General features: G+C 41.1%; 1 protein-coding gene across 2 annotated transcripts in view; it reads left to right on the top strand.

The window, feature by feature from the left end:
- Nucleotides 1-22,552, top strand: part of ZNF570 (zinc finger protein 570) — a 67,886-nt gene that overhangs the window by 24,323 nt on the left and 21,011 nt on the right. Inside the window, exon 2 of one of the 2 annotated variants that reach the window (XM_054589093.1) lies at nt 3,242-3,294. The exons of the other annotated variant lie outside the window; for it this stretch is intronic. Within the exon in view, the coding sequence (XP_054445068.1) occupies nt 3,286-3,294 (9 nt within the window). The 5' untranslated portion in view covers nt 3,242-3,285. The remainder of the gene's footprint in view (nt 1-3,241; nt 3,295-22,552) is intronic. 2 annotated transcript variants of the gene reach the window in all.

Raw genomic sequence — 22,552 nt, 5'->3', positions numbered from 1 at the left:
AGCACTGAGCCCACTGAGACATGGTATCCAGGACTTGGCAGAGCTGATCCGAAGAGTCTCCCATTGGGGCAGTACCTGCAAGCCTGTGGGAGGAATGCAGGCACTTCTTCCCCTTCCCAGGGTATCATGAGCTGAGCTCACAGAGAAAATGAGTGCCCCCACTCCTGGGATATAGCCACATACCACAGCGCCCACCCATCTGGTCCCCAGTTAAAAGCTTTCCCTGGAGACATACTTCAGAAATTCCAGCTCTGCGTGGCATTCTGATCCCCTCTTGCCGCTGCACTTAGCAGGACAGGGCCAGCCAAGTGATACAGTTGGTAGGGGGAAGGGCCCTAGTTGTGCCCTTGAGGCAAAGGGACTGGCCCTCTTTCCAAAGCCACAAACCATAGTCTTTGCTTGAGTTTTTTCTGGAGACCTCCAAAGAAAAAGAGGGTCCCACAAATCACTGCTAGGTGCTGCCACCGGACCCCTCCACAGGATCTGAGTAGGGCAAAGTGGCTTTGCCAGCTGTCAGAGACATGGCAGTGCCCTCCCCAGGCTGGCACTGTTAACAATAGGAGTGCTTCTCCCTGGGAAGGTGGTGTCTGGCTCTCCCAGGTGAATTGAATCCCCTTTGATTTTTCACCACCAGATTCTATGTGGGCTCTTTTTCTTGTCTCTGTTGCTCTGGGTTGGGAATCCCTACACAGAGTTGAGATTCCACACTTTCAGGGGGAGGTAATTTTGCAACCGAGATATCCCCTTGGCTTCTCAGCTGCCACTGCATCTGGGTGTGGAGGCTAGCCCTTTTTGTGTCTTTGCCCTTCTAAACACTCTCTATGTGACTTCTGTAAATCCTTGGTTATAATATTTCAGTTCAACTAGCTTTCAGTTGGTTATTTAAGTTGATTTCTCTATAATTTAGCTGTAAATCCAGCTTGGGGCCAGGAACAGATGAGTGTAGCTTCCACCTATTCTGCAGACATCTTTGGATCTCCTGTCAACCTTTTCTGTAATAATTTCCATCTTGAACATGTTGCTAGCAGCAGCTGCTCTGGTTGCGTCTGTGAAAAAAAAAAAAAACTCCATTTAGAGTAGTATAAGGTACCCAGGAATAATCTGAGTAAGAGTTATGCATGATATATAGGAAGATAACATATATATTTTTGAAGGATACAAATGTTGATTTAAAAAATAAAAAGGTATGCTGTGTGCCAGGAAAGCAAGACTCAACGTTAGAAAGATGTGAGAACTCCTTAAATTGAGCTATTCATTTTATGTAATCTTGGGAAAAATATGAGTATAATTTTTAATTGATCTATATTAATATGGAAACTTTAAAAATGGTGAGTAATGAGGGGTTGTTTTTTTGAATGTAGACAGTCAGCCTTCAGAGCCAGAACTTTCTTTTCTTTTTTTTCTTTTTTTTCCCCCCTAAAGACTTTACTTTTTTTTTAGAGCAGTTTTAGATTTACAGCAAGATCGAGAAGAAGGCATAGAGTTTCCCACACACATTTGATACATTTGGTACAACCAATGAACCTACATTTGCACATTTTATTATCCAGATTCCATAGTTTACATTAGGGTTCAGTCTTGATATTGTGTAGTCTCTGGGTTTGGACATAAGTATAATGACACATATCCACCAGTATAGTATCATACAGACTAGTTTTACTGCCTTAAAAATACACCTATTCTTTTCTTTTTTTCTCCCTCCCTCCTAACTCCTAGCAATCACTGTTCTTTTACTCTATCCATATTTTTGCCCTTTCCAGAATGTCATATAGTTTGAATAATATAGTATATAGCTTTTTATATTGGCTCCTTTTGTTTAATAATATGTCTTTTCATGGCTCCATAGTACATTTCTTCTTTAACAGTGAGTAATATTTTATAGCCTTGATTTACCATAGTTTATGTAACCATTCACTGAGGAATATCATTGTTATTCCCAAGTTTTGGCAATTATGAATAAAGCTGCTATAAACATCAGTGCACAAATGTTTGTATGACATTTTCTCAGCTTTTTGGGGAAAATGTCAAGAAGCATGATTGCTGGATCAATGGTAAGGGTATGTTTAGTTTTGTAAGAAGCTGCCAAACTGCCTTCCAGAGTGGTTGTACCATTTTGTATTCTCACAAGCAGTGAATGAGAGTTCCTGTTACTCCTTGCCAGTATTTGGTGTTGTCAATGTTCTGGATTTTGGCTACTGTAGTAGGTATGTGGTAGAGAAATCTTTTACTAAGACACTAAAACATATTTTTCAATTATAATAGAGGATGTGATACTGGCAAATGAGTAAATAGATCACTAAACCAAAATAGAACTATAAAGAAATCCAAACATGTATCATCTATGATAAATCATCTGTTCTAAGTCTCACCTTTTTTCTCATTTCAACATATCTGAAGTGAGCTAATATCCTACATAATTTATTTCTTAACTGGCATATAAAATAATGGTGTGTTTTAAGTCCCATGAAATACTATATTATTCATATGTCATTTTGTATACCTGTTTCACCTCCTCTGGGGGGAAAATTAACTAGGATTTATAACTCATATCTTACACAAAAATAAAATAATAATTTATAGGTCACAAAGCTCTTACTCGAAAAGTTGACATTTTGATTGTCTTGTATGGCAAAAACACATAAGCAAAGTTAAAAACAATTTCTTTTCTACAAAACAAAGCTAAAGTGTAAGAATGAGGAATGCTTCTGTGTAGGTGTGGGTACGGGTGTATGGTAGGGGAAAGCTGACTGACTTCCTTGGGTTTGGGAAGTGAGAAGACTTGGTTAGAGAGTCTTTAGTTCTGATCAAAGGGTACTGTGTTCCTAGGCAAAGGGCACCATTTGGGTGAATCTGGCCTCAGAGGAGGAATCTGCTTACAACAGGTCTTAGCGGTTCTCTCTTGGGTTCAGAGCAATGACATCACTAGATAGGGCAAGGTCTGGCATGAATCACATGGATGAAGCAGGAATCTGGGTCATTTGGGTGAAGGAGAGAGAATCTGTACACTGTATTCCTTTGAACCTACTATCCAGAATCTATCATATTACTGCAGCTAAAGTCTGGGGTTTCTGGGCTTGAGGAAGAAGTAGCATTTATCCCACTAACTAGAGTTATATCATAAGACCAAGGGAAGTGGAGACAGTTTTATCTTTTTAGTCTAAGAGCTCTAAGGCCCATATGGTTTCTAGAGCATTTCTTTGCTTCCTCAGGCCTACCTTCTCAGAACACTATCCTTTTTTAGGAAAATGGCCACGAGGAGGACTGATAATCTGCAATACTAAAGCCATGGCCCAGGTGAGTATATGTTTTTTCTGACCTTCTTGACATGGTTTTTTTTTTTTTTTTTAATTTAAAAAAAAATTTTTTTAAGGACATGTGAGCATTTGATTTCCTTTCTGGCTTTTTGTCTATCAGGGTTCCCTTCCGGATCCTGGTCCCCATTTTCTCTCATTCTAGCCAGAAACTTCTTTACCATTTTAAGAATTTAAAATCTCTCTTCTTTTGACCCAGGATTGATATTTGGATTCAGTAAATAATTGATTATCTCTTTTCTCATCCCTCTCCCAGAGACTATGTTGGAGAAAAAATGCACTTTCTTAAAAGAAACAAGAGTAAACTTGTTTCATATGCAGGTATAAGTTGCTTAACTGGGAACAAACATTGAAAAGCCAAGAGTATCTCTACAGATCAGTATTCTCCAATAAGATAGGAAGGAAGAAGGTAGATTGTTGAAAGACCTCCTGGCTTATGAGACTTAGGGGTTTGTGTAGTTAGTATTTTGGTTGATACAGACAGATCTCTGCAAATCTGTTTAGAACATTTAGGAGAAAATCCCAGTGTAAGGTTGAACAGGAAATGTACATTATAATGAATTTCTATATGAATGACCAGTTTTATTTATCTTAGAAATTATCTTTATCTTAAAGAAAAGGATGATGGATGATTATAGTGAGTTCAGCCAATTAATAAATTGTTGAGATCATACTGTCAGAGATGAGAAGAACCTTGTAAATTTGTCCAGTAATACCTGTACTATAGAAAATTCTGGCATCGGAAAATAATTATTAAAGAATTTGGGAGGAAAAAAGATGACGGAGGAGTGAATGGGAGTCAACGCTGACCTCCTCCCAAGACCAAACTGGAATTGCAACTAAATAGTGGAGAAATCACCTGGAAAACAATGGAATGATAGAGGGAGAGGAGCTTTGGAGCTGCGGACAGACAGTGGATTCAACTCTCACACATCCCAACGGGTGAGAAATGCGGTGGAGGCTCGAGAGGGTGGGCTGAGCGCCCATGGGTGCCAGCACCAGAGGGACATTGAAACGGCCAGTTGGATCCCCCTGAGAACAGGGTCTGAACCATAAACAGGGACCCCCTAGACTACAGGCGCTGAAATTAGGAAAACGCACAGACAAAACACAACCCCGAAAAGCTTAGGGGTGCTCTCTGCCAGAGACAGGTGGCTGGAGATGCAAAGAAACATTTAAAGGGCCATCGCAAAAATTTGCAGTGGCGGCCGCCTTCCTTGGTCTCTGGGTGGAGGCAGCAGGAGAGTGGTCTGGTACCTGAGAAAAGATTGGCAAAGAGAGCTTTGTGACGAGAACAGAGATGGTGGCCAGCGGAGCCCCGGTCATAACTCACCTCCCACTCTGCAGCTACCACATCGCCCAGGCATAAGAGAATCAATTAATCTGTCTTTTGCGTGCTCCGCACACAGCTTGTGGGCGTGTGGACTGAGTGCAGACTGGCTGGAAGAAATAGAGGATCCCTGGCAAAAGGGGACCCACAGCTGCATAGAGACCCTTGAGAGAACTGAAGGCGGAGGGGTTGGGGAAAAAACTGGGGGATTATATGAGGTCCCTGGAGCAGAGTCCCTCCACATTCTGTAGTCCCCATTTGCACAGACAGGCCGTGCCCCTAAAGAGGCAGGAGCTGCTCGGGAGGGAGAAGACTCACAATTACAGTCCGCAGGAATAGTGGATCCCTGGACAAAGCAGTCACAGAGCTGCCCAGAGACCCTTCAGGAGAGACTGGAGACAGGATTAACTGGAGAGTCCTCGAGCTGACTTCCTTCCATTTCCATAGTCTTCAGTTTGCGTGGGCAGGCCACGCCCCCAAAGAGCCAAAGCGGGGAAAGCATACAATAGAAAAGCCAAAACTGACCAGTGCAGGGGCCTATGCCCGGAACCAGGGACCATGAGATTGGGCGAGACCGCTCGTCCCAGGGACGGGCGGGAGCGCTCAAAGAACTGGTGTGAGAGTGCAGAGTGATCCACAGAAGTAGTGGATCCCTGGCCGAAGGGGTCACAGAGCTGCCCAAAGCAGGAGTCAGACACAGACAGTAGACACCTGGAAGGCTCAAACAAATGACCCAATGTCAGATAGGGTCAACAACTGACATCATCAAAGGAAGGCCCAGAAAGAAAAGTAAGTAAGTAAATAAATAAAAAGACCTGCCTACCATAGAAGTTTAATCCACAAAGTCAGGAAATCTAGATGGATCAATTGAAGCAGAGGCAAAAATTAATTAATTATTTACTTAATTACTTAAAAGACCCTCACAAAAATGGGAAGAAAAAGAAGTTACCCCCAAATGAGTGGAAAAGGGGACTCCCCGCAGAGAGATCTAAATGAAATAGAGGCAAGGGAACTATCAGATACTAATTCAAAACAGTGGTTCTAAAAAGCTCATTGAGCTCAGCCAGCTCAAAGATAACTTTGAGAGACTGCAGAGAAACTCAGGATCTTACAGCAAACTATATCAGCCTGGAAAAGGACATAGAAACGATCAAGAAGACACAAGACAATATGAAGAATACCATTTCTGAATTGAAGAACACAGTAGAAGGAATCCAAAGCAGGCTGGATGAAGCCAAGGATCGAATCCGTGAGATGGAGGATAAGGTAGAAAACAGCTCCCAGAAAGAACAAGAAATGGAAAAAAGACTCAAAAAGAAAGAAGAGACACTTAGGGAAATGCAGGACAACCTGAAACGCAATAATATCCGTATAATAGGGATCCCAGAAGGAGAAGAAGAGGAGCAACGGATAGAGAACCTCCTTGAAAAAGTAATGATGGAACATTTCCCTATTTGAGGAGAGAAAGGCTCTCATGGATCCAGGAGGCACAGAAGACCCCACTCAAGAGGGACTCAAGGAGGTCCGCTCCAAGACACAACATCATTAAAATGGCAACTATCAAAGACAGAGAAAGAATCTTCAAGGCAGCAAGGGAGAAGGAGTAAGTAGCATACAAGGGGGCCCCGATACGGCTAGGAGCTGACTTCTCAACAGAAACACTACAAGCCAGAAGGGAATGGCAACAAATATTCCAAGTCATGAAAAGCAAGGGCCTACAACGTAGGCTGCTCTACCCAGCGAGGCTCTCCATTAAAATAGAAGGGGAAATACGGAGTTTCCCAGACAAGAGAAGGCTAAAAGAATGCATCTCTACCAAACCAGCACTCCAAGATATGCTCAAGGGACTGGTTTAAGAAGATGAAGGAAAAGAGTGAGAAACAGAAAAACACAGGTACAAAGAGAAAAAATGAATAGGTTTCTATCAGTAATAACCCTCAATGTAAATGGACTAAATGCCCCAATGAAAAGACTCAAATTAGCTGAATGGATAAGAAAACATGACGCACGCATATGCTGCTTACAAGAGACCCACCTCAGAGCAAAAGACCTACGCGGATTGAAAGTAAAGGGAAGGAAAAAAATATTCCAAGCAACTGGGCAAGAGAAGAAAGCAGGAGTTGCAATACTTATATCAGACAAAATAGATTTCAAAACAAAGGCCATAAAAAGAGAGCCAGAGGAGCACTTTATAATACTTGAAGGAAGAATCTATCAAGAAGACATAAACATTATAAACTTATATGCACCCAACAGAGGGGCTCCCAAGTTTATAAGGAAATTGTTGGACGACTTCAAAAAGATATAGACAGCAACACACTGATAGTACGGGATTTCAACACCCCACTGTCAAAAATGGACAGATCTTCCAAACAAAACATCAATAAGGATATTGTGGAGCTGAGTGACGCACTGAATCAAATAGACTTAACTGACATCTATAGAACCTTACATCCCAAAGAAGCAAAATACTACACATTCTTTTCAAAGGCTCATGGAAGTTTTTCAAAGATAGACCGCATGATAGGACACAAAGCAAGCCTCAGCAAATTCAGGGAAATGGAAATAATACCAAACTTCTTCTCGGACCACAAGCGCTTGAAACTCGAAATCAATCTCAAAGAGAAACTTCAAAAACTTGCAAACTCATGGACACTGAACAGTAGACTACTGAACAATGAATGGGTCGATAAAGAGATAAGAGAAGAAATCAAAAAATTTCTGGAAACAAATGAAAATGAACAGACAACAGTCCAAAACCTATGGGACACAGCAAAGGCAGTGCTGAGAGGGAAGTTGATAGCAATACAGGCCTACCTAAAAAAAGATAGAAACATTTCAAATAAAAGCCCTAACACTACAACTTCAAGAACTGGAGACACAACAACAAATAAATCCCAGAGCAAGTAGAAGGAAGGAAATAGTCAAGATTAGAGCCAAACTGAATGACATAGGGACGAAAAGAACAATTCAGAGGATCAACCAACCCAGGAGCTGGTTCTTTGAAAAGAAAAATAAAACCGACAAGCCTTTAAGCAGACTCATCAAGACAAAAAGGGAGAGGACTCAAATTAATAATACCAGAAACGAAAGAGGAGAAATAACAACTGGTACCACAGAAATACAAAGGATCGTCAGAAACTACTATGAACAATTATATGCCAAGATTTGATACCTCGATGAAATGGACAAATTTCTAGAAAAGTATAATCTTCCAACATTGAAGGAGGAAGAAACAGAATGCATGATCAGACTGGTAACAGCTGGGGAAATTGAAGCAGTAATCAAGAAACTCCCGGCACACAAAAGTCCTGGGCCAGACATTTTCATAGGAGAATTTTAGAAAACATTTAAGGAAGAGCTCACTCCTGTCCTCAGAGTATTCCAAAAAATTCAAGAGGCGGGAAGACTCCCAGACTCTTTTGATGAGGCCAGCATCACCCTGATCCCAAAACCAGATAAAGACCCTACAAAGAAAGAAAAGTACAGGTCAATTTCGCTGATGAACATAGATGCTAAAATCCTCAACAAAATGTTGGCAATCCGCATCCAGCAATCCATTAAAAAGATTATCCACCACGATCAAGTGGGATTCATCCCAGGGATGCAGGGATGGTTCAATATAGGCAAGTAAATAAACGTGATACATCACATAAATAAAAGAAATGACAAAAATCACATGATCATCTTGATAGATGCAGAAAAAGCATTTGATAAGGTACAGCAGCCATTTATGAACAAAACACTCAGCAAAATGGGAATAAATGGGGCATTCCTCAACATAATAAAGGCCATATATGAAAAACCTACAGCCAACATCATACTCAACAGGCAAAAACTAAAAGCTTTCCCACTAAGATAGGGAATACGACAAGGATGTTTGCTTTCACCTCTTCTTTTCAACATCGTATTGGAAGTCCTAGCCACAGCGGTCAGACAAGATAAAGAAATAAAAGGCATCCAGCTAAGAAAGGAGGAAGTAAAACTATTACTGCGTGCAGATGACATGATAGTGTACATAGAAAACCCTGTAGACTCCCCCAAAAAACTACTCAACCTAATACGTGAATTTGGCAAAATTTGCTCAGAAAATTTTTTGAGAAAGTTTTCAAAATTGCTGCGGCAATTCTTGGTGGTTTATGGTTCCATATAAATTTTTGAAATGTCTGTTCTATTTCTGTGAAATATGTGATTGGTATCTTAATAGGGATTGCATTGAATCTATAAATTGCTTTGGGTAGTATGGACATTTTCCTCAAAAAATGGGCAAAGGGCCTGGGCAGATGCTTTTCCAAGGAGGAGATACAGAGGGCCCAGAGACATTTGAAAGGATGCTTGGCTTCACTAGCCATCAGAGAAATGCAGATCCAAACCACCATGAGGTACCACCTCACACCGGTCAGAATGGCCATCGTATACAGATCAAGAAACAACAGGTGCTGGTGAGGCTGTGGAGAAAAGGGAACACTAATACACTGTTGGTGGGAATGCAGACTGGTGCAGCAATGTGGAAAGCAGTGTGGAATTTCCTCAGAAAGCTCAAAATGGAACTGCCTTTTGATCCAGTGATTCCCCTGCTGGGACTATACCCTAATAATCCCAGAACACCCATTCAGAAGAACCTATGCACCCCAATGTTCATAGCAGCACAATTTACAATAGCCAAGTGTTGGAAGCAACCAAAATGCCCATCGGAAGATGATTGGGTCAAAAAACAATGGTACATGTACACAATGGAATACTATGCAGAAGAAAGAAAAAAAAAGAACTGCTAAACATTGCAACAGCGTGGATGGAACTAGAGAGCATTATGCTAAGCGAAATAAGCCAGGGGGAAGAGACAAATACCTTATGATGACACCTATAAGTGGAACCTAACAAACAATACAAAGATGCAAGGAAAATAAGACCAGCAACACTGAAAGGAAAAGAAACCAACAGAGACAAGAAAAAAGGAGGGAGGGGATGGCGGGGGTGGGGTGAAAGGATGGGAAGGTGAAAGTCAAGGAACATATAGCAAGGACTCATGGACAAAACCAAAGGGGAAGGATTTGCGGGGGAGGGCCAAGCGAAAGTGGTAGGGGGAGGCAGAGACAAATGTATTGAAAAAATAAATTAATAAAAACAAGAATTTGTGCAGGGGAATGTGGTGGCAGGAAAATGGAGACAAATGTATTTGAACAATAAAAAAAAGTAAACTAAAGAATTTGTATTAATAGGAATTTATTTGTAAAGTAATACAAACACAAGCATGAACTAGAGTTTATGAGAAGCATAAATGAGATGATCTTTTAGAGATAATTGCTGTTTTAAAATGTATTTGTCAAAATTTTATGTTACAAGTTCAAGGCTTATTAAGAGCAAGGCCCTGACCTGCCACTTCATCCTATTCTCTAAAGGCAGATGCCCTCATCTCTTTTAGATGATTCCAGTGGAATTGATCTATATTTCAAATTAATATTTCTATATTGGTATTTCTTGATTAATAGATATTTAAATATTTTCTAGTTATTTTTTGTAAGGTATTATGAATTTAGATTTGTTATGTCATACTCTCTACTTCCTTTCCCCACAACAGAGTTGTATCACCATTTTGTTTAAGGCAATGCTTTAGTTGCTTAGGACCTTAAAATATTCTATTGCCACAGTGCTCTGCCAGCCCATCCTTAAAAACTTTATTATAATAAAGTTCAGGTACTGAAAAGTAGTCTTATAAATTGTCATGTATTTACCATTCAGCTTGAATAATTATCCACTCAAATTCAATCTTGCTTCATCTATACAGCTACCTGTTTCTTCCATGCTAACTCCCCTACCCTCACTCCCACACACATTATTTTGAAACAAACAGAAATTACTGTGTATCTCTAAGAGCTAAGGGTTATATTTTAAGAACAACCATTATGCCATATTATGTCTAAAATATTTAAAATAATTTATTAATGTCATCAATATCTAGTCAGTGTTCATATTTCCATAATTCTCTAATTTTTAAATCATGTATTTGAATTAGAATCCAGATAAGGACTGTGCACAACAATTAATTGATATGTTTCTGAAGTATCTTGTTTGTAAGTACCCCTTCCATCTTTTACCTTTCTGTGTAGGTTTTGTTGTTGTTGAAAAAATTCTGATTCATTTGTTCACTGTTTGGATTTTACTGATTGTATTTCTGTGGTATTCTTTAAATGTTTTCTGAAAATAAATAGTTAGGTCTTGAAGCTTCATTAGATTCCATTGGAATTCCTTTGTGAAGAATATTTCATAGGTGGTGATATGTAATTCCACTAGGAGGCACATTATAACTGGTTCTCTTTCTTTTTATATTAAATCAGTTTTTACAATGAGACAGTTTCTTGAAATCCTGCAAAAGTGACCAGCAGTATTTTTATTCAGTATTGATGATGAACTCATGGATATAAATGTTTTTGATCTGACCTGTACATTATATTAGATCCCCAAATTATACCATTTTTTGTCTCTGAGAGGCTCTTCAGGTTGACTCCTCAGGCCTTTCGACCTGTTTCTAATACTTATTGATGACTCTCTTACTTTCTGATATAACAGAATATTCAAACTCAACTTTTAATCTCTGATTCAATCCAGAAATCATCTCTTTTCCCAAACAACCTTGATTGCTTTTTATTTTCTCTTAATTAAAAAAAATGTTTTTATTGTTAAAATACCTTTGTTTCCATTTTCCTGCCGCCACTTTCCCCTGCCCCGCCAACCCATACCTCCCATCCTCATTCCTTCCCCACTTTAACTTTGTCCATGGGTCCTTTATACAAGTGCCTACACTTGATCCTTCCCCTTCTTTTCCTCGTTACAGTCCTCTATCCTCCCCTCCCAATACTATCGGTTTGTTTCTTCTTTCAATGTTGCTGGTTATATTTTTCTTGCTTGTTTGTTTTGTTGATTAGGTTCCACATATGGGTAAGATTTGTCTTTCACCCTTATTTCACTTAGCATAATGCTCTCCAGTTCCATCTATGCTGTTGCAAATGGTAGTATATCTTTCTTTCTTTGGGCTACATAGTATTCCATTGTGTAAGTGCACCATAGCTTTTTGACCCACTCATTTATTGATGGGCCCATAGGTTGCTTCCAATACTTGGCTATTGTAAATTGTGCTGCTGTGAACTTTGGGGTGCATAGGTTCTTTTGAATTGGTGTTTCAGGATACTTAGGGTATAATCCCAGCAGTGGAATTGCTGAATCAAAAGGCATTTCCATTTTTAGATTTTTGAGGAATTTCAAAACAGTTTTCCGCAGTGGCTGCACCAGTTTGCAATCTCACCAACACTGTACTAGGGTTCCCTTTTCGCACAAACTCACCAGCACTTGTTGTTTCTTGACTTGTTTATGACAACCATTCTGACCAATGTAAAGTGGTATCTCATTGTGGTTTAAATATGCATTTTTCTGATGGCTAGTGATGCTGAACATCCTTTCATATGTCTCTGGGATCTGTGTATGTCCTCCTTGGAGATGTGTCTGTTTGGGTCCTTTGCCCATTTTTTAATTGGATTGTTTGTCTTCCTGGAGTGGAGTCCTGTGAGATCTTTACATATTTTGGGGATCAAACCTTTGTCCAAAGTATCATTGGCAAATATATTTTCCCATATGGTTGGTTCCTTTTTCATTTTGCTGATGTTTTCTTTAGCCATGCAGAAGCTTCTTATTTTGGTGAAGTCCCATTTGTTTATTCTTTCCTTTTATGTCCCTTGCTTTAGGGGACATATTGGTGAAAATATTGCTGCATGGAATATCAGAGTTTCCTGCCTATGTTCTCCTCTAGGACTTCTGTGGTCTCACAACTTCTATTTAAATCTTTTATCCATCTTGAGTGTATTTTTGTGTATGCTGTAAATTGTTGGTCAAGTTTCATTCTTTGGCAAGTAGGTGTCCAGATCTCCCAATACCATTAGTTAAAGACGCGATTTTTACTCCATTTTATGCTTCTGCCCTATTTGTCAAATATTAATTGACCATAGAGACCTGGGTTTATTTCTGGGCTCTCTATTCTGTTCATTGGTCTATGTGTCTGTTCCTATGCCACTACATGACTGTTGTGATTACAGTGGCCTTGTAATATAGTTTGATGTCAGGTATTGTGATCCCTCCTACTTTGTTCTTCTTTCTCAGAATTCCTGCAGCTATTCGGGGTCATTTATGGTTCCGTATACTTTTTAAAAAGTTTTGTACTATATCTGTGAAATACCTCAATCGAATTTTAATAGGGATTGTATTGAATCTATGAATAGCTTTGGATAGTATGGACATTTTGATCATGTTAATTCTTCCAATCCATGAACACAGTATATGCTTCCATTTATTTGTATCTTCCTTTATTTCTTTTTTCAGTGTTGTGTAGTTTTCTGAGTAGAGATCTTTTACCTCCATGGTTAAGTTTACTCCTAGGTACTTTATTTTTCTTGTTGCTATAGCAAATGGGATTTTTTTTCCCTGATTTCTCATTCTGATATTTCATTATTGGTGTACAAAAATGCCTTTGATTTTTGAATATTGACTTTGTATCTTGCACTTTTGCCAAATTCACTTATTAGGTCAAGTAGTCTTTTGGTGGAGTCTATAGTGTTTTCTGTGTACACTATCATGTAATCTGCAAACAATGACAGTTTTTATTCCTCCTTTACAATTTGAATGCCGTTTATTTCTTTTTCTTATCTGAAAGCTGTGGCTAGGGCTTCCAATACTATGTTTAATAGACGTGGTGAAAGTGGAGAACCTCTTCTTGTTTCCAATCTTAGTGGGAAAGCTTTTAGTGTGTCCGTGTTGAGTGTGATTTTGGCTACAGGTTTTTCATATATGGCCTTTATTATGTTGAAATATGCCCCCTTTATTCCCACTTTGTTGAGTGTTTTTTTTTATCATAAATGGGTACTGTACATTATCAAATACTTTTTCTGCATCTACTGATGTGATCATGCGATTGTTGTCTTTCCTTTTGTTTATATAATGTATTATATTTATTGATTTGTGAATATTGAACTATCTTTGCATCTCTTGGAATTATCCCATCTGAACATGGTACATGATCTTTTAATGTATTGCTGGCTACAGTTTTCCAATATTTCACTGAGGATTTTAGTGTCTATGTTCATCAGCGAAATTGACCTGTAGTTTTCTTATCTTTGTTGTGTCTTTAACTGGCTTTTGGCTTAGGATGATGCTGCCCTCATGAAGAGCAATTGGGTGTCTTCCTATTATTTGGGTTTTGGGCATTGTCTGAGAAGGACGGGGGTTATCTCTTCCTTAAATGTTTTGTGAACTTCTCCTGTGCAATCGTCAGGTCCAAGGCTTTTGTCTTCTGGCAGTGTTTTCATTACCCCTTCAATTTCACCAGCTGTTATCATTCTGTTCAGGCTTTCTGCTTAATCTTCATTCAGTTTTGGAAGATTATATTTTTCTAGAATTCTCTCCATTTCACCCAGATTTTCAAGTTTCTTGGTGTATAATTTTTCATAGTAATTCCTTGTAATCCTTTTTATTTCTCTGGTATCAGTTGTAATTTTTCCTTTTTCATTTCTGATTTTATTTACTTGGGTCCTCTCCCTCTTTTTCTTGGTGAGTCCGCTTAAAGGCTTGTTGGTTTTGTTTTATATTTGCAAAAAACCAAGCTCCTTCATTTATTACTCCTTTGAATTGTTATTTAGTCACCATGGTTTTCAGTTCTGCTCTGATCTTGATTATTTCCGTCCGTCTATGAGCCCTGGGCTTTGTTTGCTGTTGTTCCTCTAGTTCTTGTAGATGTAGGGTTAGGTCATTGATTTGTTATGTTTCTGTCTCTTTTAGGTAGGCCTGTATTGCTATGAACTTCTCTCTTAGGACTGCCTTTGCAGTGTCCCATAGGTTTTTGGACTGTTGTGTGCTCATTTTCATTTGTTTCCAGAAACATTTTGATTTCTTCTTTGATCTCATTATTGACCAATTCATTGCTCAATAGCATGCTATTCAGTGTCCATGAGTTTGAATGTTTTTACATTTTTTTCCTTGAGGTTGGTTTCTGGTTTCAAGCCCTCGTGGTCTGTGAAAATGCTTGTTACGATTTCAATTTTCTTGAATTTGTTGAGGTTTGATTTGTGTCCTATCATGTGGTCTTCTCTTTGAAAATGTTCCATGTGCATTTGAAAAGAATGTGTATTTTGCTTCTTTGGGATGAAAAGTTCTGTGTGTGCGCGCGTGTGTGTGTGTGTAAAACCAGTTAAGTCTACTTTATCTAATGTGTCGTTCAGTTCCAAATATACTTGTTGATATTTCTTGTGGAAGATCTATCCATTGTTGACAGTGGGGTGTTAAAATCCCTTGCTATCAGTGTGTTGCCGTCTATATCTTTCTTGAAGCCCTCCAAGATTTTCCTTATTTATTTGGGTGCTCCTACATTGGGTGCATATCTGTTTACATGTGTATGTCTTCTTGATGGATTATTTCTTTGAGTGTTATGAAGTGTCCTTCTGGATCTCTTTTTATAGCCTTTGTTTGGAAATCTATTTTGTCTGATATAAGTATTGCTACCCTGGCTTAATTTTTCTGTCAATTTGCTTGCAACATTTTTCCCATCCCTTTACTTTCAGTCTGTGTAACTCTTTTGTTCTGAGGTGGGTCTCTTGTAGACAGCATATGTGCAGGTCATGTGTTCTTATACATTCAGCTATTCTATGTCTTTTGCTTGGAGCATTTAATCCATTTACATTTAAGGTTCTTATTGATAAGTACTTACTCATTTTTCACCTTTGTACTTGTGTTCCTCTATCTCTCATTCTTTGTCTTCATCTTCCTAAAGCGTTCCCTAATCATACCTTCCAATGCTGGTTTGGCAGAGGTGTATTCTTCTAGTCTTCCTTTAGTCCAGGAAACTCCTTATTTTGCCTTCCATTTTAACTGAAAGGCTTGCTGGGTACAGTAGTCTTGGTTGCAGGCCTTTGCATTTCATTACTTGGAATATTTATTGCCATTCCCTCCTGTCCTGTAGCATTTCTGTTAAGAAGTCAGCTGCGAGCCTTATTGGGGCCCCCTTGTATCTTACTTCCTTTTTCTCCCTTACTGCCTTAAAGTTTCTCTATTTGTCTTTGATATTTTCCATTTGAATGATGATGAGTCTTGGAGTGGGCCTCATTGGGTTCCTCTTGAATGGGATCCTCGATGCTTCCTGGACTTGTGTGACTTTTTCTCTCCTCCAATTAGGGAAGTTTTCCATCATGACTTTTTCAAACAGGTTTTCTCTCCCTTCCTCATCTTCTTCTCCTTCTGGTATCCCTCTTATATGGATATTATTACATCTCATGTTGTCCTGCACTTCCCTTAAAACCTCTTCTTTCTGAGTCTTTTTTCACATACTTGCTCTTTCTGGAGCTTTTTCCTACCTTGTCCTCCAGCTCACTGATTTGATCCTTTGCTTTGTCTAGCCTGCTTTTGATTCATTCTACTAGTTTCTTCAATTCAGAAACTGCATTCTATTTCCTCTTGCCTCTTTTTGATAGTTTGTGTCCTTTTTCATGCTGATACAGTTGGCAGAAAGTTCCTCATAGCTTCCCTGTAGTTTTTGATAATTCCCACTGAGTTCACTGTGCTTCCTTATAACTATTGTTTTGAATTCAATATCTGATCATTTACTCACCTCTATTTCATTTGGCACTCTTCCTGAGGATTCCTCCTTTCCTTTTGATTAGGGTTTGTTTCTTTGTCTTCCCATTATTTATTTGTAAGACTCTTCGTTTTTGCTTCTGCTTCTTAAATTGATCTGTTTTGACTTCCTGACTTTGTGGTGTGAACTTCTATGGTAAGGGCCTGAGAGATTCAGTGGTGCAGTCTCCCTGGTCTCCTGATCTTGCTGTCTTGGGATGCCTTTTGTTCTGTTTATGTTAGCCTTCTGGAAGTAATAGCGTTTTGACTGTTGTTTGGGTGATCTTTGGTGGGTCTTAACCTCCAGCTGATTGACAGAGGGTCACTCTGCCCACCATGTCTTGTGTGTTTTTGAGCAGCTGCTGCCAGAACAAAACCACAAAGCCCAGGGGACAAACCCATATCTGCAGAAATAACTCCCCCCTGCAATCTCACTATCAACAGCAAGTGAACAAGTATTAATAAGGCTGTAAAGAGATTAAGACTAGATTCGAAAAGATGGCGGAGGAGTGAATGGGAGTCACGCTGACCTCCTCCCAAAACCAAACTGGAATTGCAACTAAATAATGGAGTAATCACCTGGAAAGCAGTGGAGCGATAGTGGGAGACGAGCCTTGGTGCCGCGGACAGTGGATTCTACTCTCACACATCCCAACGGGTGAGAATTGCGGTGGAGGCTCGAGAGGGTGGGCTGGGTGCCCACGGGCACTGGCACCAGAGGGACATTGAAGCGGCCAGTTATCTCCCCCCGAGAAGAATGGGGTCTCAATCATAAACAGGAACCCCTAAACTACAGCAGCTAAAGCCGAGAAAATACAGACAAAACGCAACCCCAAAAAGCTTAGCGGTATTCTCTGCCAGAGACAGGTGGCTGGGGATGCAAAAAGACATTTAAAGGGCAAACGCAAAAGTTGCAGTGGCAGCCACCCTCCTTGATTGCTGCGTAGAGGCGGCAGCAGGGTGGGCTGGTGCCTGGGAAAAGACTGGTGAGGAAAACTTTGTGAAGAGAACTGACATGGTGGCCAGTGGAGCCCGGGTGATAACGCACTTCCCACTCTGCAGCTACCATCTCGCTCAGGCCTAAGGGAATCAATTAACCTGCCTTTTGTGCACTCTGCACACAGCTTGTACGCGTGTGAGCTGCGGGGCTGAGTGCAGACTGGCTGGGAGAGCCTTGAGGAGAGACTGGATACGGAGGTGTTGGGGAAAGAACGGGAGGAGGAACCAGGGAGTCCCGACTCCCTCCCCGTTCGGTAGTCTCCATTGTGGACTGGAAAAGCGCGACCCCATAGAGGCAGAAGTGGGGCGCGCATGAACCAGACTGCCTGCGATTGAAACGCAGTCCGCAAAGGGGTTGGATCCTTGGCCGAAGGGGTCACAGAACTGCCCAGAGGCCCATGAGAGGAGACTAGAAACGGAGGCATTGGGGAAAGAACGGGAGGAGGAACCGGGGAATCCCGACTCCTTGCTGTAGTCTCCATTGCGCGGGAAGAGGCCACACCCCCAAAGAGCCAAAAGCTGAAAAGCAAACATAGACACCCCCAAAACACCCAGAGCAGGCGCGCACACTTGCGCCGAGTGACCGGCGAGGGTTGGCAAGCGTGTGTGTGACCCACGCGGGCTGGCGAACGCTTGCACCTGGCGGCAAGGCCTCACACAGACTGGCACCCATACGGCCTGCGAGGGAGTGCACAGAGGGGCAAGGGCAGGCCTAAATTGACCTGCGCACCGCGATTGCAGAGCGGCCCACAAAATAAGTAGAGCTGCCCAGAGTCCCTGGAGGAGACCCAGAAACAGGGTTAACCGGAGCGTCCTAGAGCTGATTTCCTCCCATTTCCGTAGTCTCCATTTGGCGAGGGCAAGCAACACACCCAAGAGCCAAGAGCGGGGAAAATACACAATATAAGACCCTAAACTGACCAGTGCCGCAAAGCTCGCGTGCCAGGAGGGCCAGATGAGTACGCGAGGTCGCGAATAAGCCCCATAGTCTGGGGCAAGCACATGCGAGCGCAGGCAGGTGGGGGACCCTGCCGCGCTGGGAGCGTGCTCAAGGAGCCCGCGTGAGAGCTCAGAGAGATCCCAAAAAATAGCCCAGCCCTGACCGAAGGGGTCACAGAGCTGCTCCAAGCAGGAGTCAGACACAGGCATTAGACTCCAAAAAGGCTCAAAAGATTATCCACCACGATAAAGTGGGATTCATCCCAGGGATGCAGGGATGGTTCAATATACGCAAATCAGTAAACGTGATACATCACATAAATAAAAGACAAAAACCACATGATCATCTCGATAGATGCAGAAAAAGAATTTGACAAGGTACAGCACCCATTTATGATCAAAACACTCAGGAAAATGGGAATAAATGGGGCATTCCTCAACGTAATAAAGGCCATATATGAAAAACCTACAGCTAATATCATACTCAACGGGCAAAAACTGAAAGCTTTCCCACTAAGATAGGGAACACGACAAGGATGTCCGCTCTCACCGCTTGTTTTCAACATCGTATTGGAAGTCCTAGCCACAGCGGTCAGACAAGAGAAAGAGATAAAAGGCATCCAAATAGGAGAGGAGGAAGTAAAACTCTCATTGTTTGCAGATGACATGATAGTGTACATAGAGAACCCTGTTGACTCTACCAAAAAACTCCTCAACCTAATAAGTGAATTTGGCAAAACAGCAGGATACAAAGTCAACATTCAGAAATCAAAGGCATTTTTGTACACCAGCAATGCAATAGAAGAAGAAGAAATCAGAAAAAAAATACCATTCGATATAGCAAGAAAAAAAATAAAGTACCTAGGGATAAATTTAACCAAAGACACAAAAGACCTTTGTGCAGAAAACTGTACAGCATTGGAAAAAGAAATTAAGTAAGACACAAATAAATGGAAGCATATACTGTGCTCATGGATTGGAAGAATTAATGTCATCAAAATGTGCGTACTGCCCAAAGCAATTTATAGATTCAACGAAATCCCTATTATGATACCAATGACGTATTTCACAGAAATAGAACAGACATTTCAAAAATGTATATGGAACCATAAACGACCCCGAATAGCCGCAGCAATTTTGAGAAAGAAACACAAAGTAGGAGGGATCACAATACCGGACATCAAACTCTACTACAAACCACCATACTGAAAACAATCTGGTACTGTCACAAGAACAGACCCATAGACCAGTGGAATAGAATAGAAAGCCCAGAAATAAGCCCAGGTCTCTATGGACCTCTAATATTTGACAAAGGGGGCAGAAGCATAAAATGGAGCAATAACAGCCTCTTCAACAAATGGTGTTGGGAGAGCTGGACGGCTACATGCAAAAAAATGAAATTGGATCATCAGCTGACACCATACACAAAAATAAACTCAAGATGGATACAAGACTTAAATATAAGTTGCAACACCATCAAAGTCCTAGAGGAGAACATTGGCAGGAAACTCTCAGATATCCCATGCAGCAATTTTTTCAGTGATATGTCTCCTAAAGCAAGGGACATAAAGGAAAGAATAAACAAGTGGGACCTCATCAAAATAAGAAGCTTCTGCACGGCAAAAGAAAACATCAGCAAAATGAAAAGGGAGCCAACCATACTGGAAAATATATTTGCTAATTATACATCAGATAGAGGTTTGATCTCCAAGATATATAAAGAACTCACTCGACTCCACTCCAAGAAGACAAACGATCCAATCAAAAAATGGGCAAAGGACCTGGGCAGATGCTTTTCTAAGGAGGAGATACAGAGGGCCCAGAGGCATTTGAAAGGATGCTCAGCATCACTAGCCATCAGAGAAATGCAGATCAAAACCACCATGAGGTACCACCTCACACCGGTCAGAATGGCCATCATAAACAGATCCACAAACAACTGGTGCTGGCGAGGCTGTGGAGAAAAGGGAACCCTAGTCCACTGTTGGTGGGAATGCAGACTGGTGCAGCCACTATGGAAAGCAGTGTGGAATTTCCTCAGAAAGCTGAAAATGGAACTGCCTTTTGATCCAGTGATTCCCCTGCTGGGACTATACCCTGAGAACACCAAAACGCTAATACAAAAGAACCTATGCACCCCAATGTTCATAGCAGCACAATTTCCAATAGCCAAGTGTTGGAAGCAACCTAAATGCCCATCAGTAGATGATTGGATCAAAAAATTATGGTACATATACACAATGGAATACTCAACAGAAAGAAAAAAAGAAGTATTAAACTTTGCGACAGCATGGATGGAACTGGAGAGCATCATGCTAAGCGAAATAAGCCAGGGGGCGAAAGACAAATACCATATGATCTCACCTGTAAGCGGAACCTAACCAACAATGCAAAGATGCAAGGAAAATATGACCAGCAACACTGAAAGGAAAAGAAATCAACAGAGACAAGAGGGAAGGTGAGGGGGCAGGGAAAGGGACGGGAAGGGGAAAGTCAAGGAACATATAGCAAGGACTCATGGACAAAACCAAAGGGGAAGAGGTGAGGGAGGGAAGGAAGGTGGGGCAAGGGAAAGAGGTGGGGGGAGGCAGAGACAAGTGTATTTAGAAAGTTAATAAATTTTAAAAAAAGTTACCAAAAAAAAAAAAAAAGATTAAGACTATTATAGGAAATGAGAGTGATAAACTGTTAGTATAAAATCTAATGACATAATAAGCACATAGTTGGCGGACCCGAAATGGACGTTAAAAAGCTATGTCGTAAAGAAAATATCGCATATCATGGAGAAGACCACAGTGGATCTCATCTTGGTTGCTTCTAGTATTTACCGCTGTTTTTTGTTTCTGGATTTGCCTCTGATGACGCCAGATGTTCACCCTGTCTGACCTTAGGCAGTCTGTTCGAGGCTTCCAGGAATCTGCTGTCTGTGGCTGTCTCCTTAAGTTGTTAATGTAGTCAGTCTGCACTCAGCAGTCATGCTTAGGCACCACAGGGTCAGGGCAGTGTCCCTCCTGCCTGTGAGGCTATTGTTTTCTTTCACACTGCTGCTGCTCAGGGGAGTGGTCTTCCTGAGAAAGATGGCTGCCGCCCTATGGAGGATGGCAGCACCAGGATCCCACCGGCTACTCTCTCAGTTCTCTCTCCAAAGCCTCTTTCCCCAGTCTCTCGGCAGGCGTCTCTAGCCCACTCTGCCCCCTCCTTTGCCGGAGACCAGGGTAAGTGGCTGCAAACAAAAATCTATGCGTTGGCCCTTTTAGGGGCTCTTTACATCTCCAGCCACCCATCTCTGGCAGAGAGAAACCCTGCCACTTTTTGCAGCTGGCTGTTAAATGTGTACTTCTTGGGCCATGGTGCTGTATAGGCTGGGGGTCCCTGCTTATGGTTTAGACCCCGCGCTTCTCAGTGCGATCCAACTGGCCGTTTAAATCTCCCTCTGGCATTGCCACCCATGGGCATCCAGCCAGCCTTCTTGAGTCTCCACCGCACTCCTTACCAGTCAGGTTGTGTGCTAAAGCTGATCCTTCTGTCTGTCTGACGTTATAGCCCTGAAGAAGCTTCTTACTTTGAGGAGGTCCCACTTGTTTATTCTTTCTTTATGTCCCTTGCTTTAGGAGACATATCACTGAAAAAATTGCTGCGTGGGATATCTGAGAATTTCCTGCCAATGTTCTCCTCTAGGACTTTGATGGTGTTGTGACTTATATTTAAGTCTTTTATCCATCTTGCGTTTACTTTTGTGTATGGTGTCAGCTGATGATCCAATTTCATTTTTTTGCATCCACCTCTCCCAACACCATTTGTTGAAGAGGCTGTTATTGCTCCATATTATGCTTCTGCCCCCTTTGTCAAAATATTAGTTGCCCATAGAGACCTGGGCTTATTTCTGGGCTTTCTATTCTTTTCCACTCGTCTATGGATCTGTTCTTGTGCCAGTACCAGATTGTTTTGAGTGTAGTGGCTTTGTAGTAGAGTTTGATGTCCGGTATTGTGATGCCTCCTACTCTGTGTTTCTTTCTCAAAATTGCTGCGGCTATTCGGGGTCGTTTATGGTTCCATATACATTTTTGAAATGTCTGTTCTATTTCTGTGAAATACACATTGGTATCTTAATAGGGATTGCATTGAATCTATAAATTGCTTTGGGTAGTATGGACATTCTGAAGATATTAATTCTTCCAATCCATGAGCACGGTATATGCTTCCATTTATTTGTGTCTTCCGTAATTTCTTTCCTCAGTGTTGTATAGTTTTCTGCGTACCGGTCTTTTACCTCCTTGGTTAAATTTATGCCTTGGTACTTTATTTTTCTTCTTCCTATATCGAATGG

The sequence above is a fragment of the Pteronotus mesoamericanus genome, unplaced genomic scaffold (genome assembly GCF_021234165.1).
Source record: "Pteronotus mesoamericanus isolate MK-2021 breed Mesoamerican mustached bat unplaced genomic scaffold, CSHL_Meso_final scaffold_165, whole genome shotgun sequence".
Lineage (NCBI taxonomy): Eukaryota > Metazoa > Chordata > Mammalia > Chiroptera > Mormoopidae > Pteronotus > Pteronotus mesoamericanus.
This window is presented reverse-complemented; position numbering and strand designations above follow the sequence as displayed.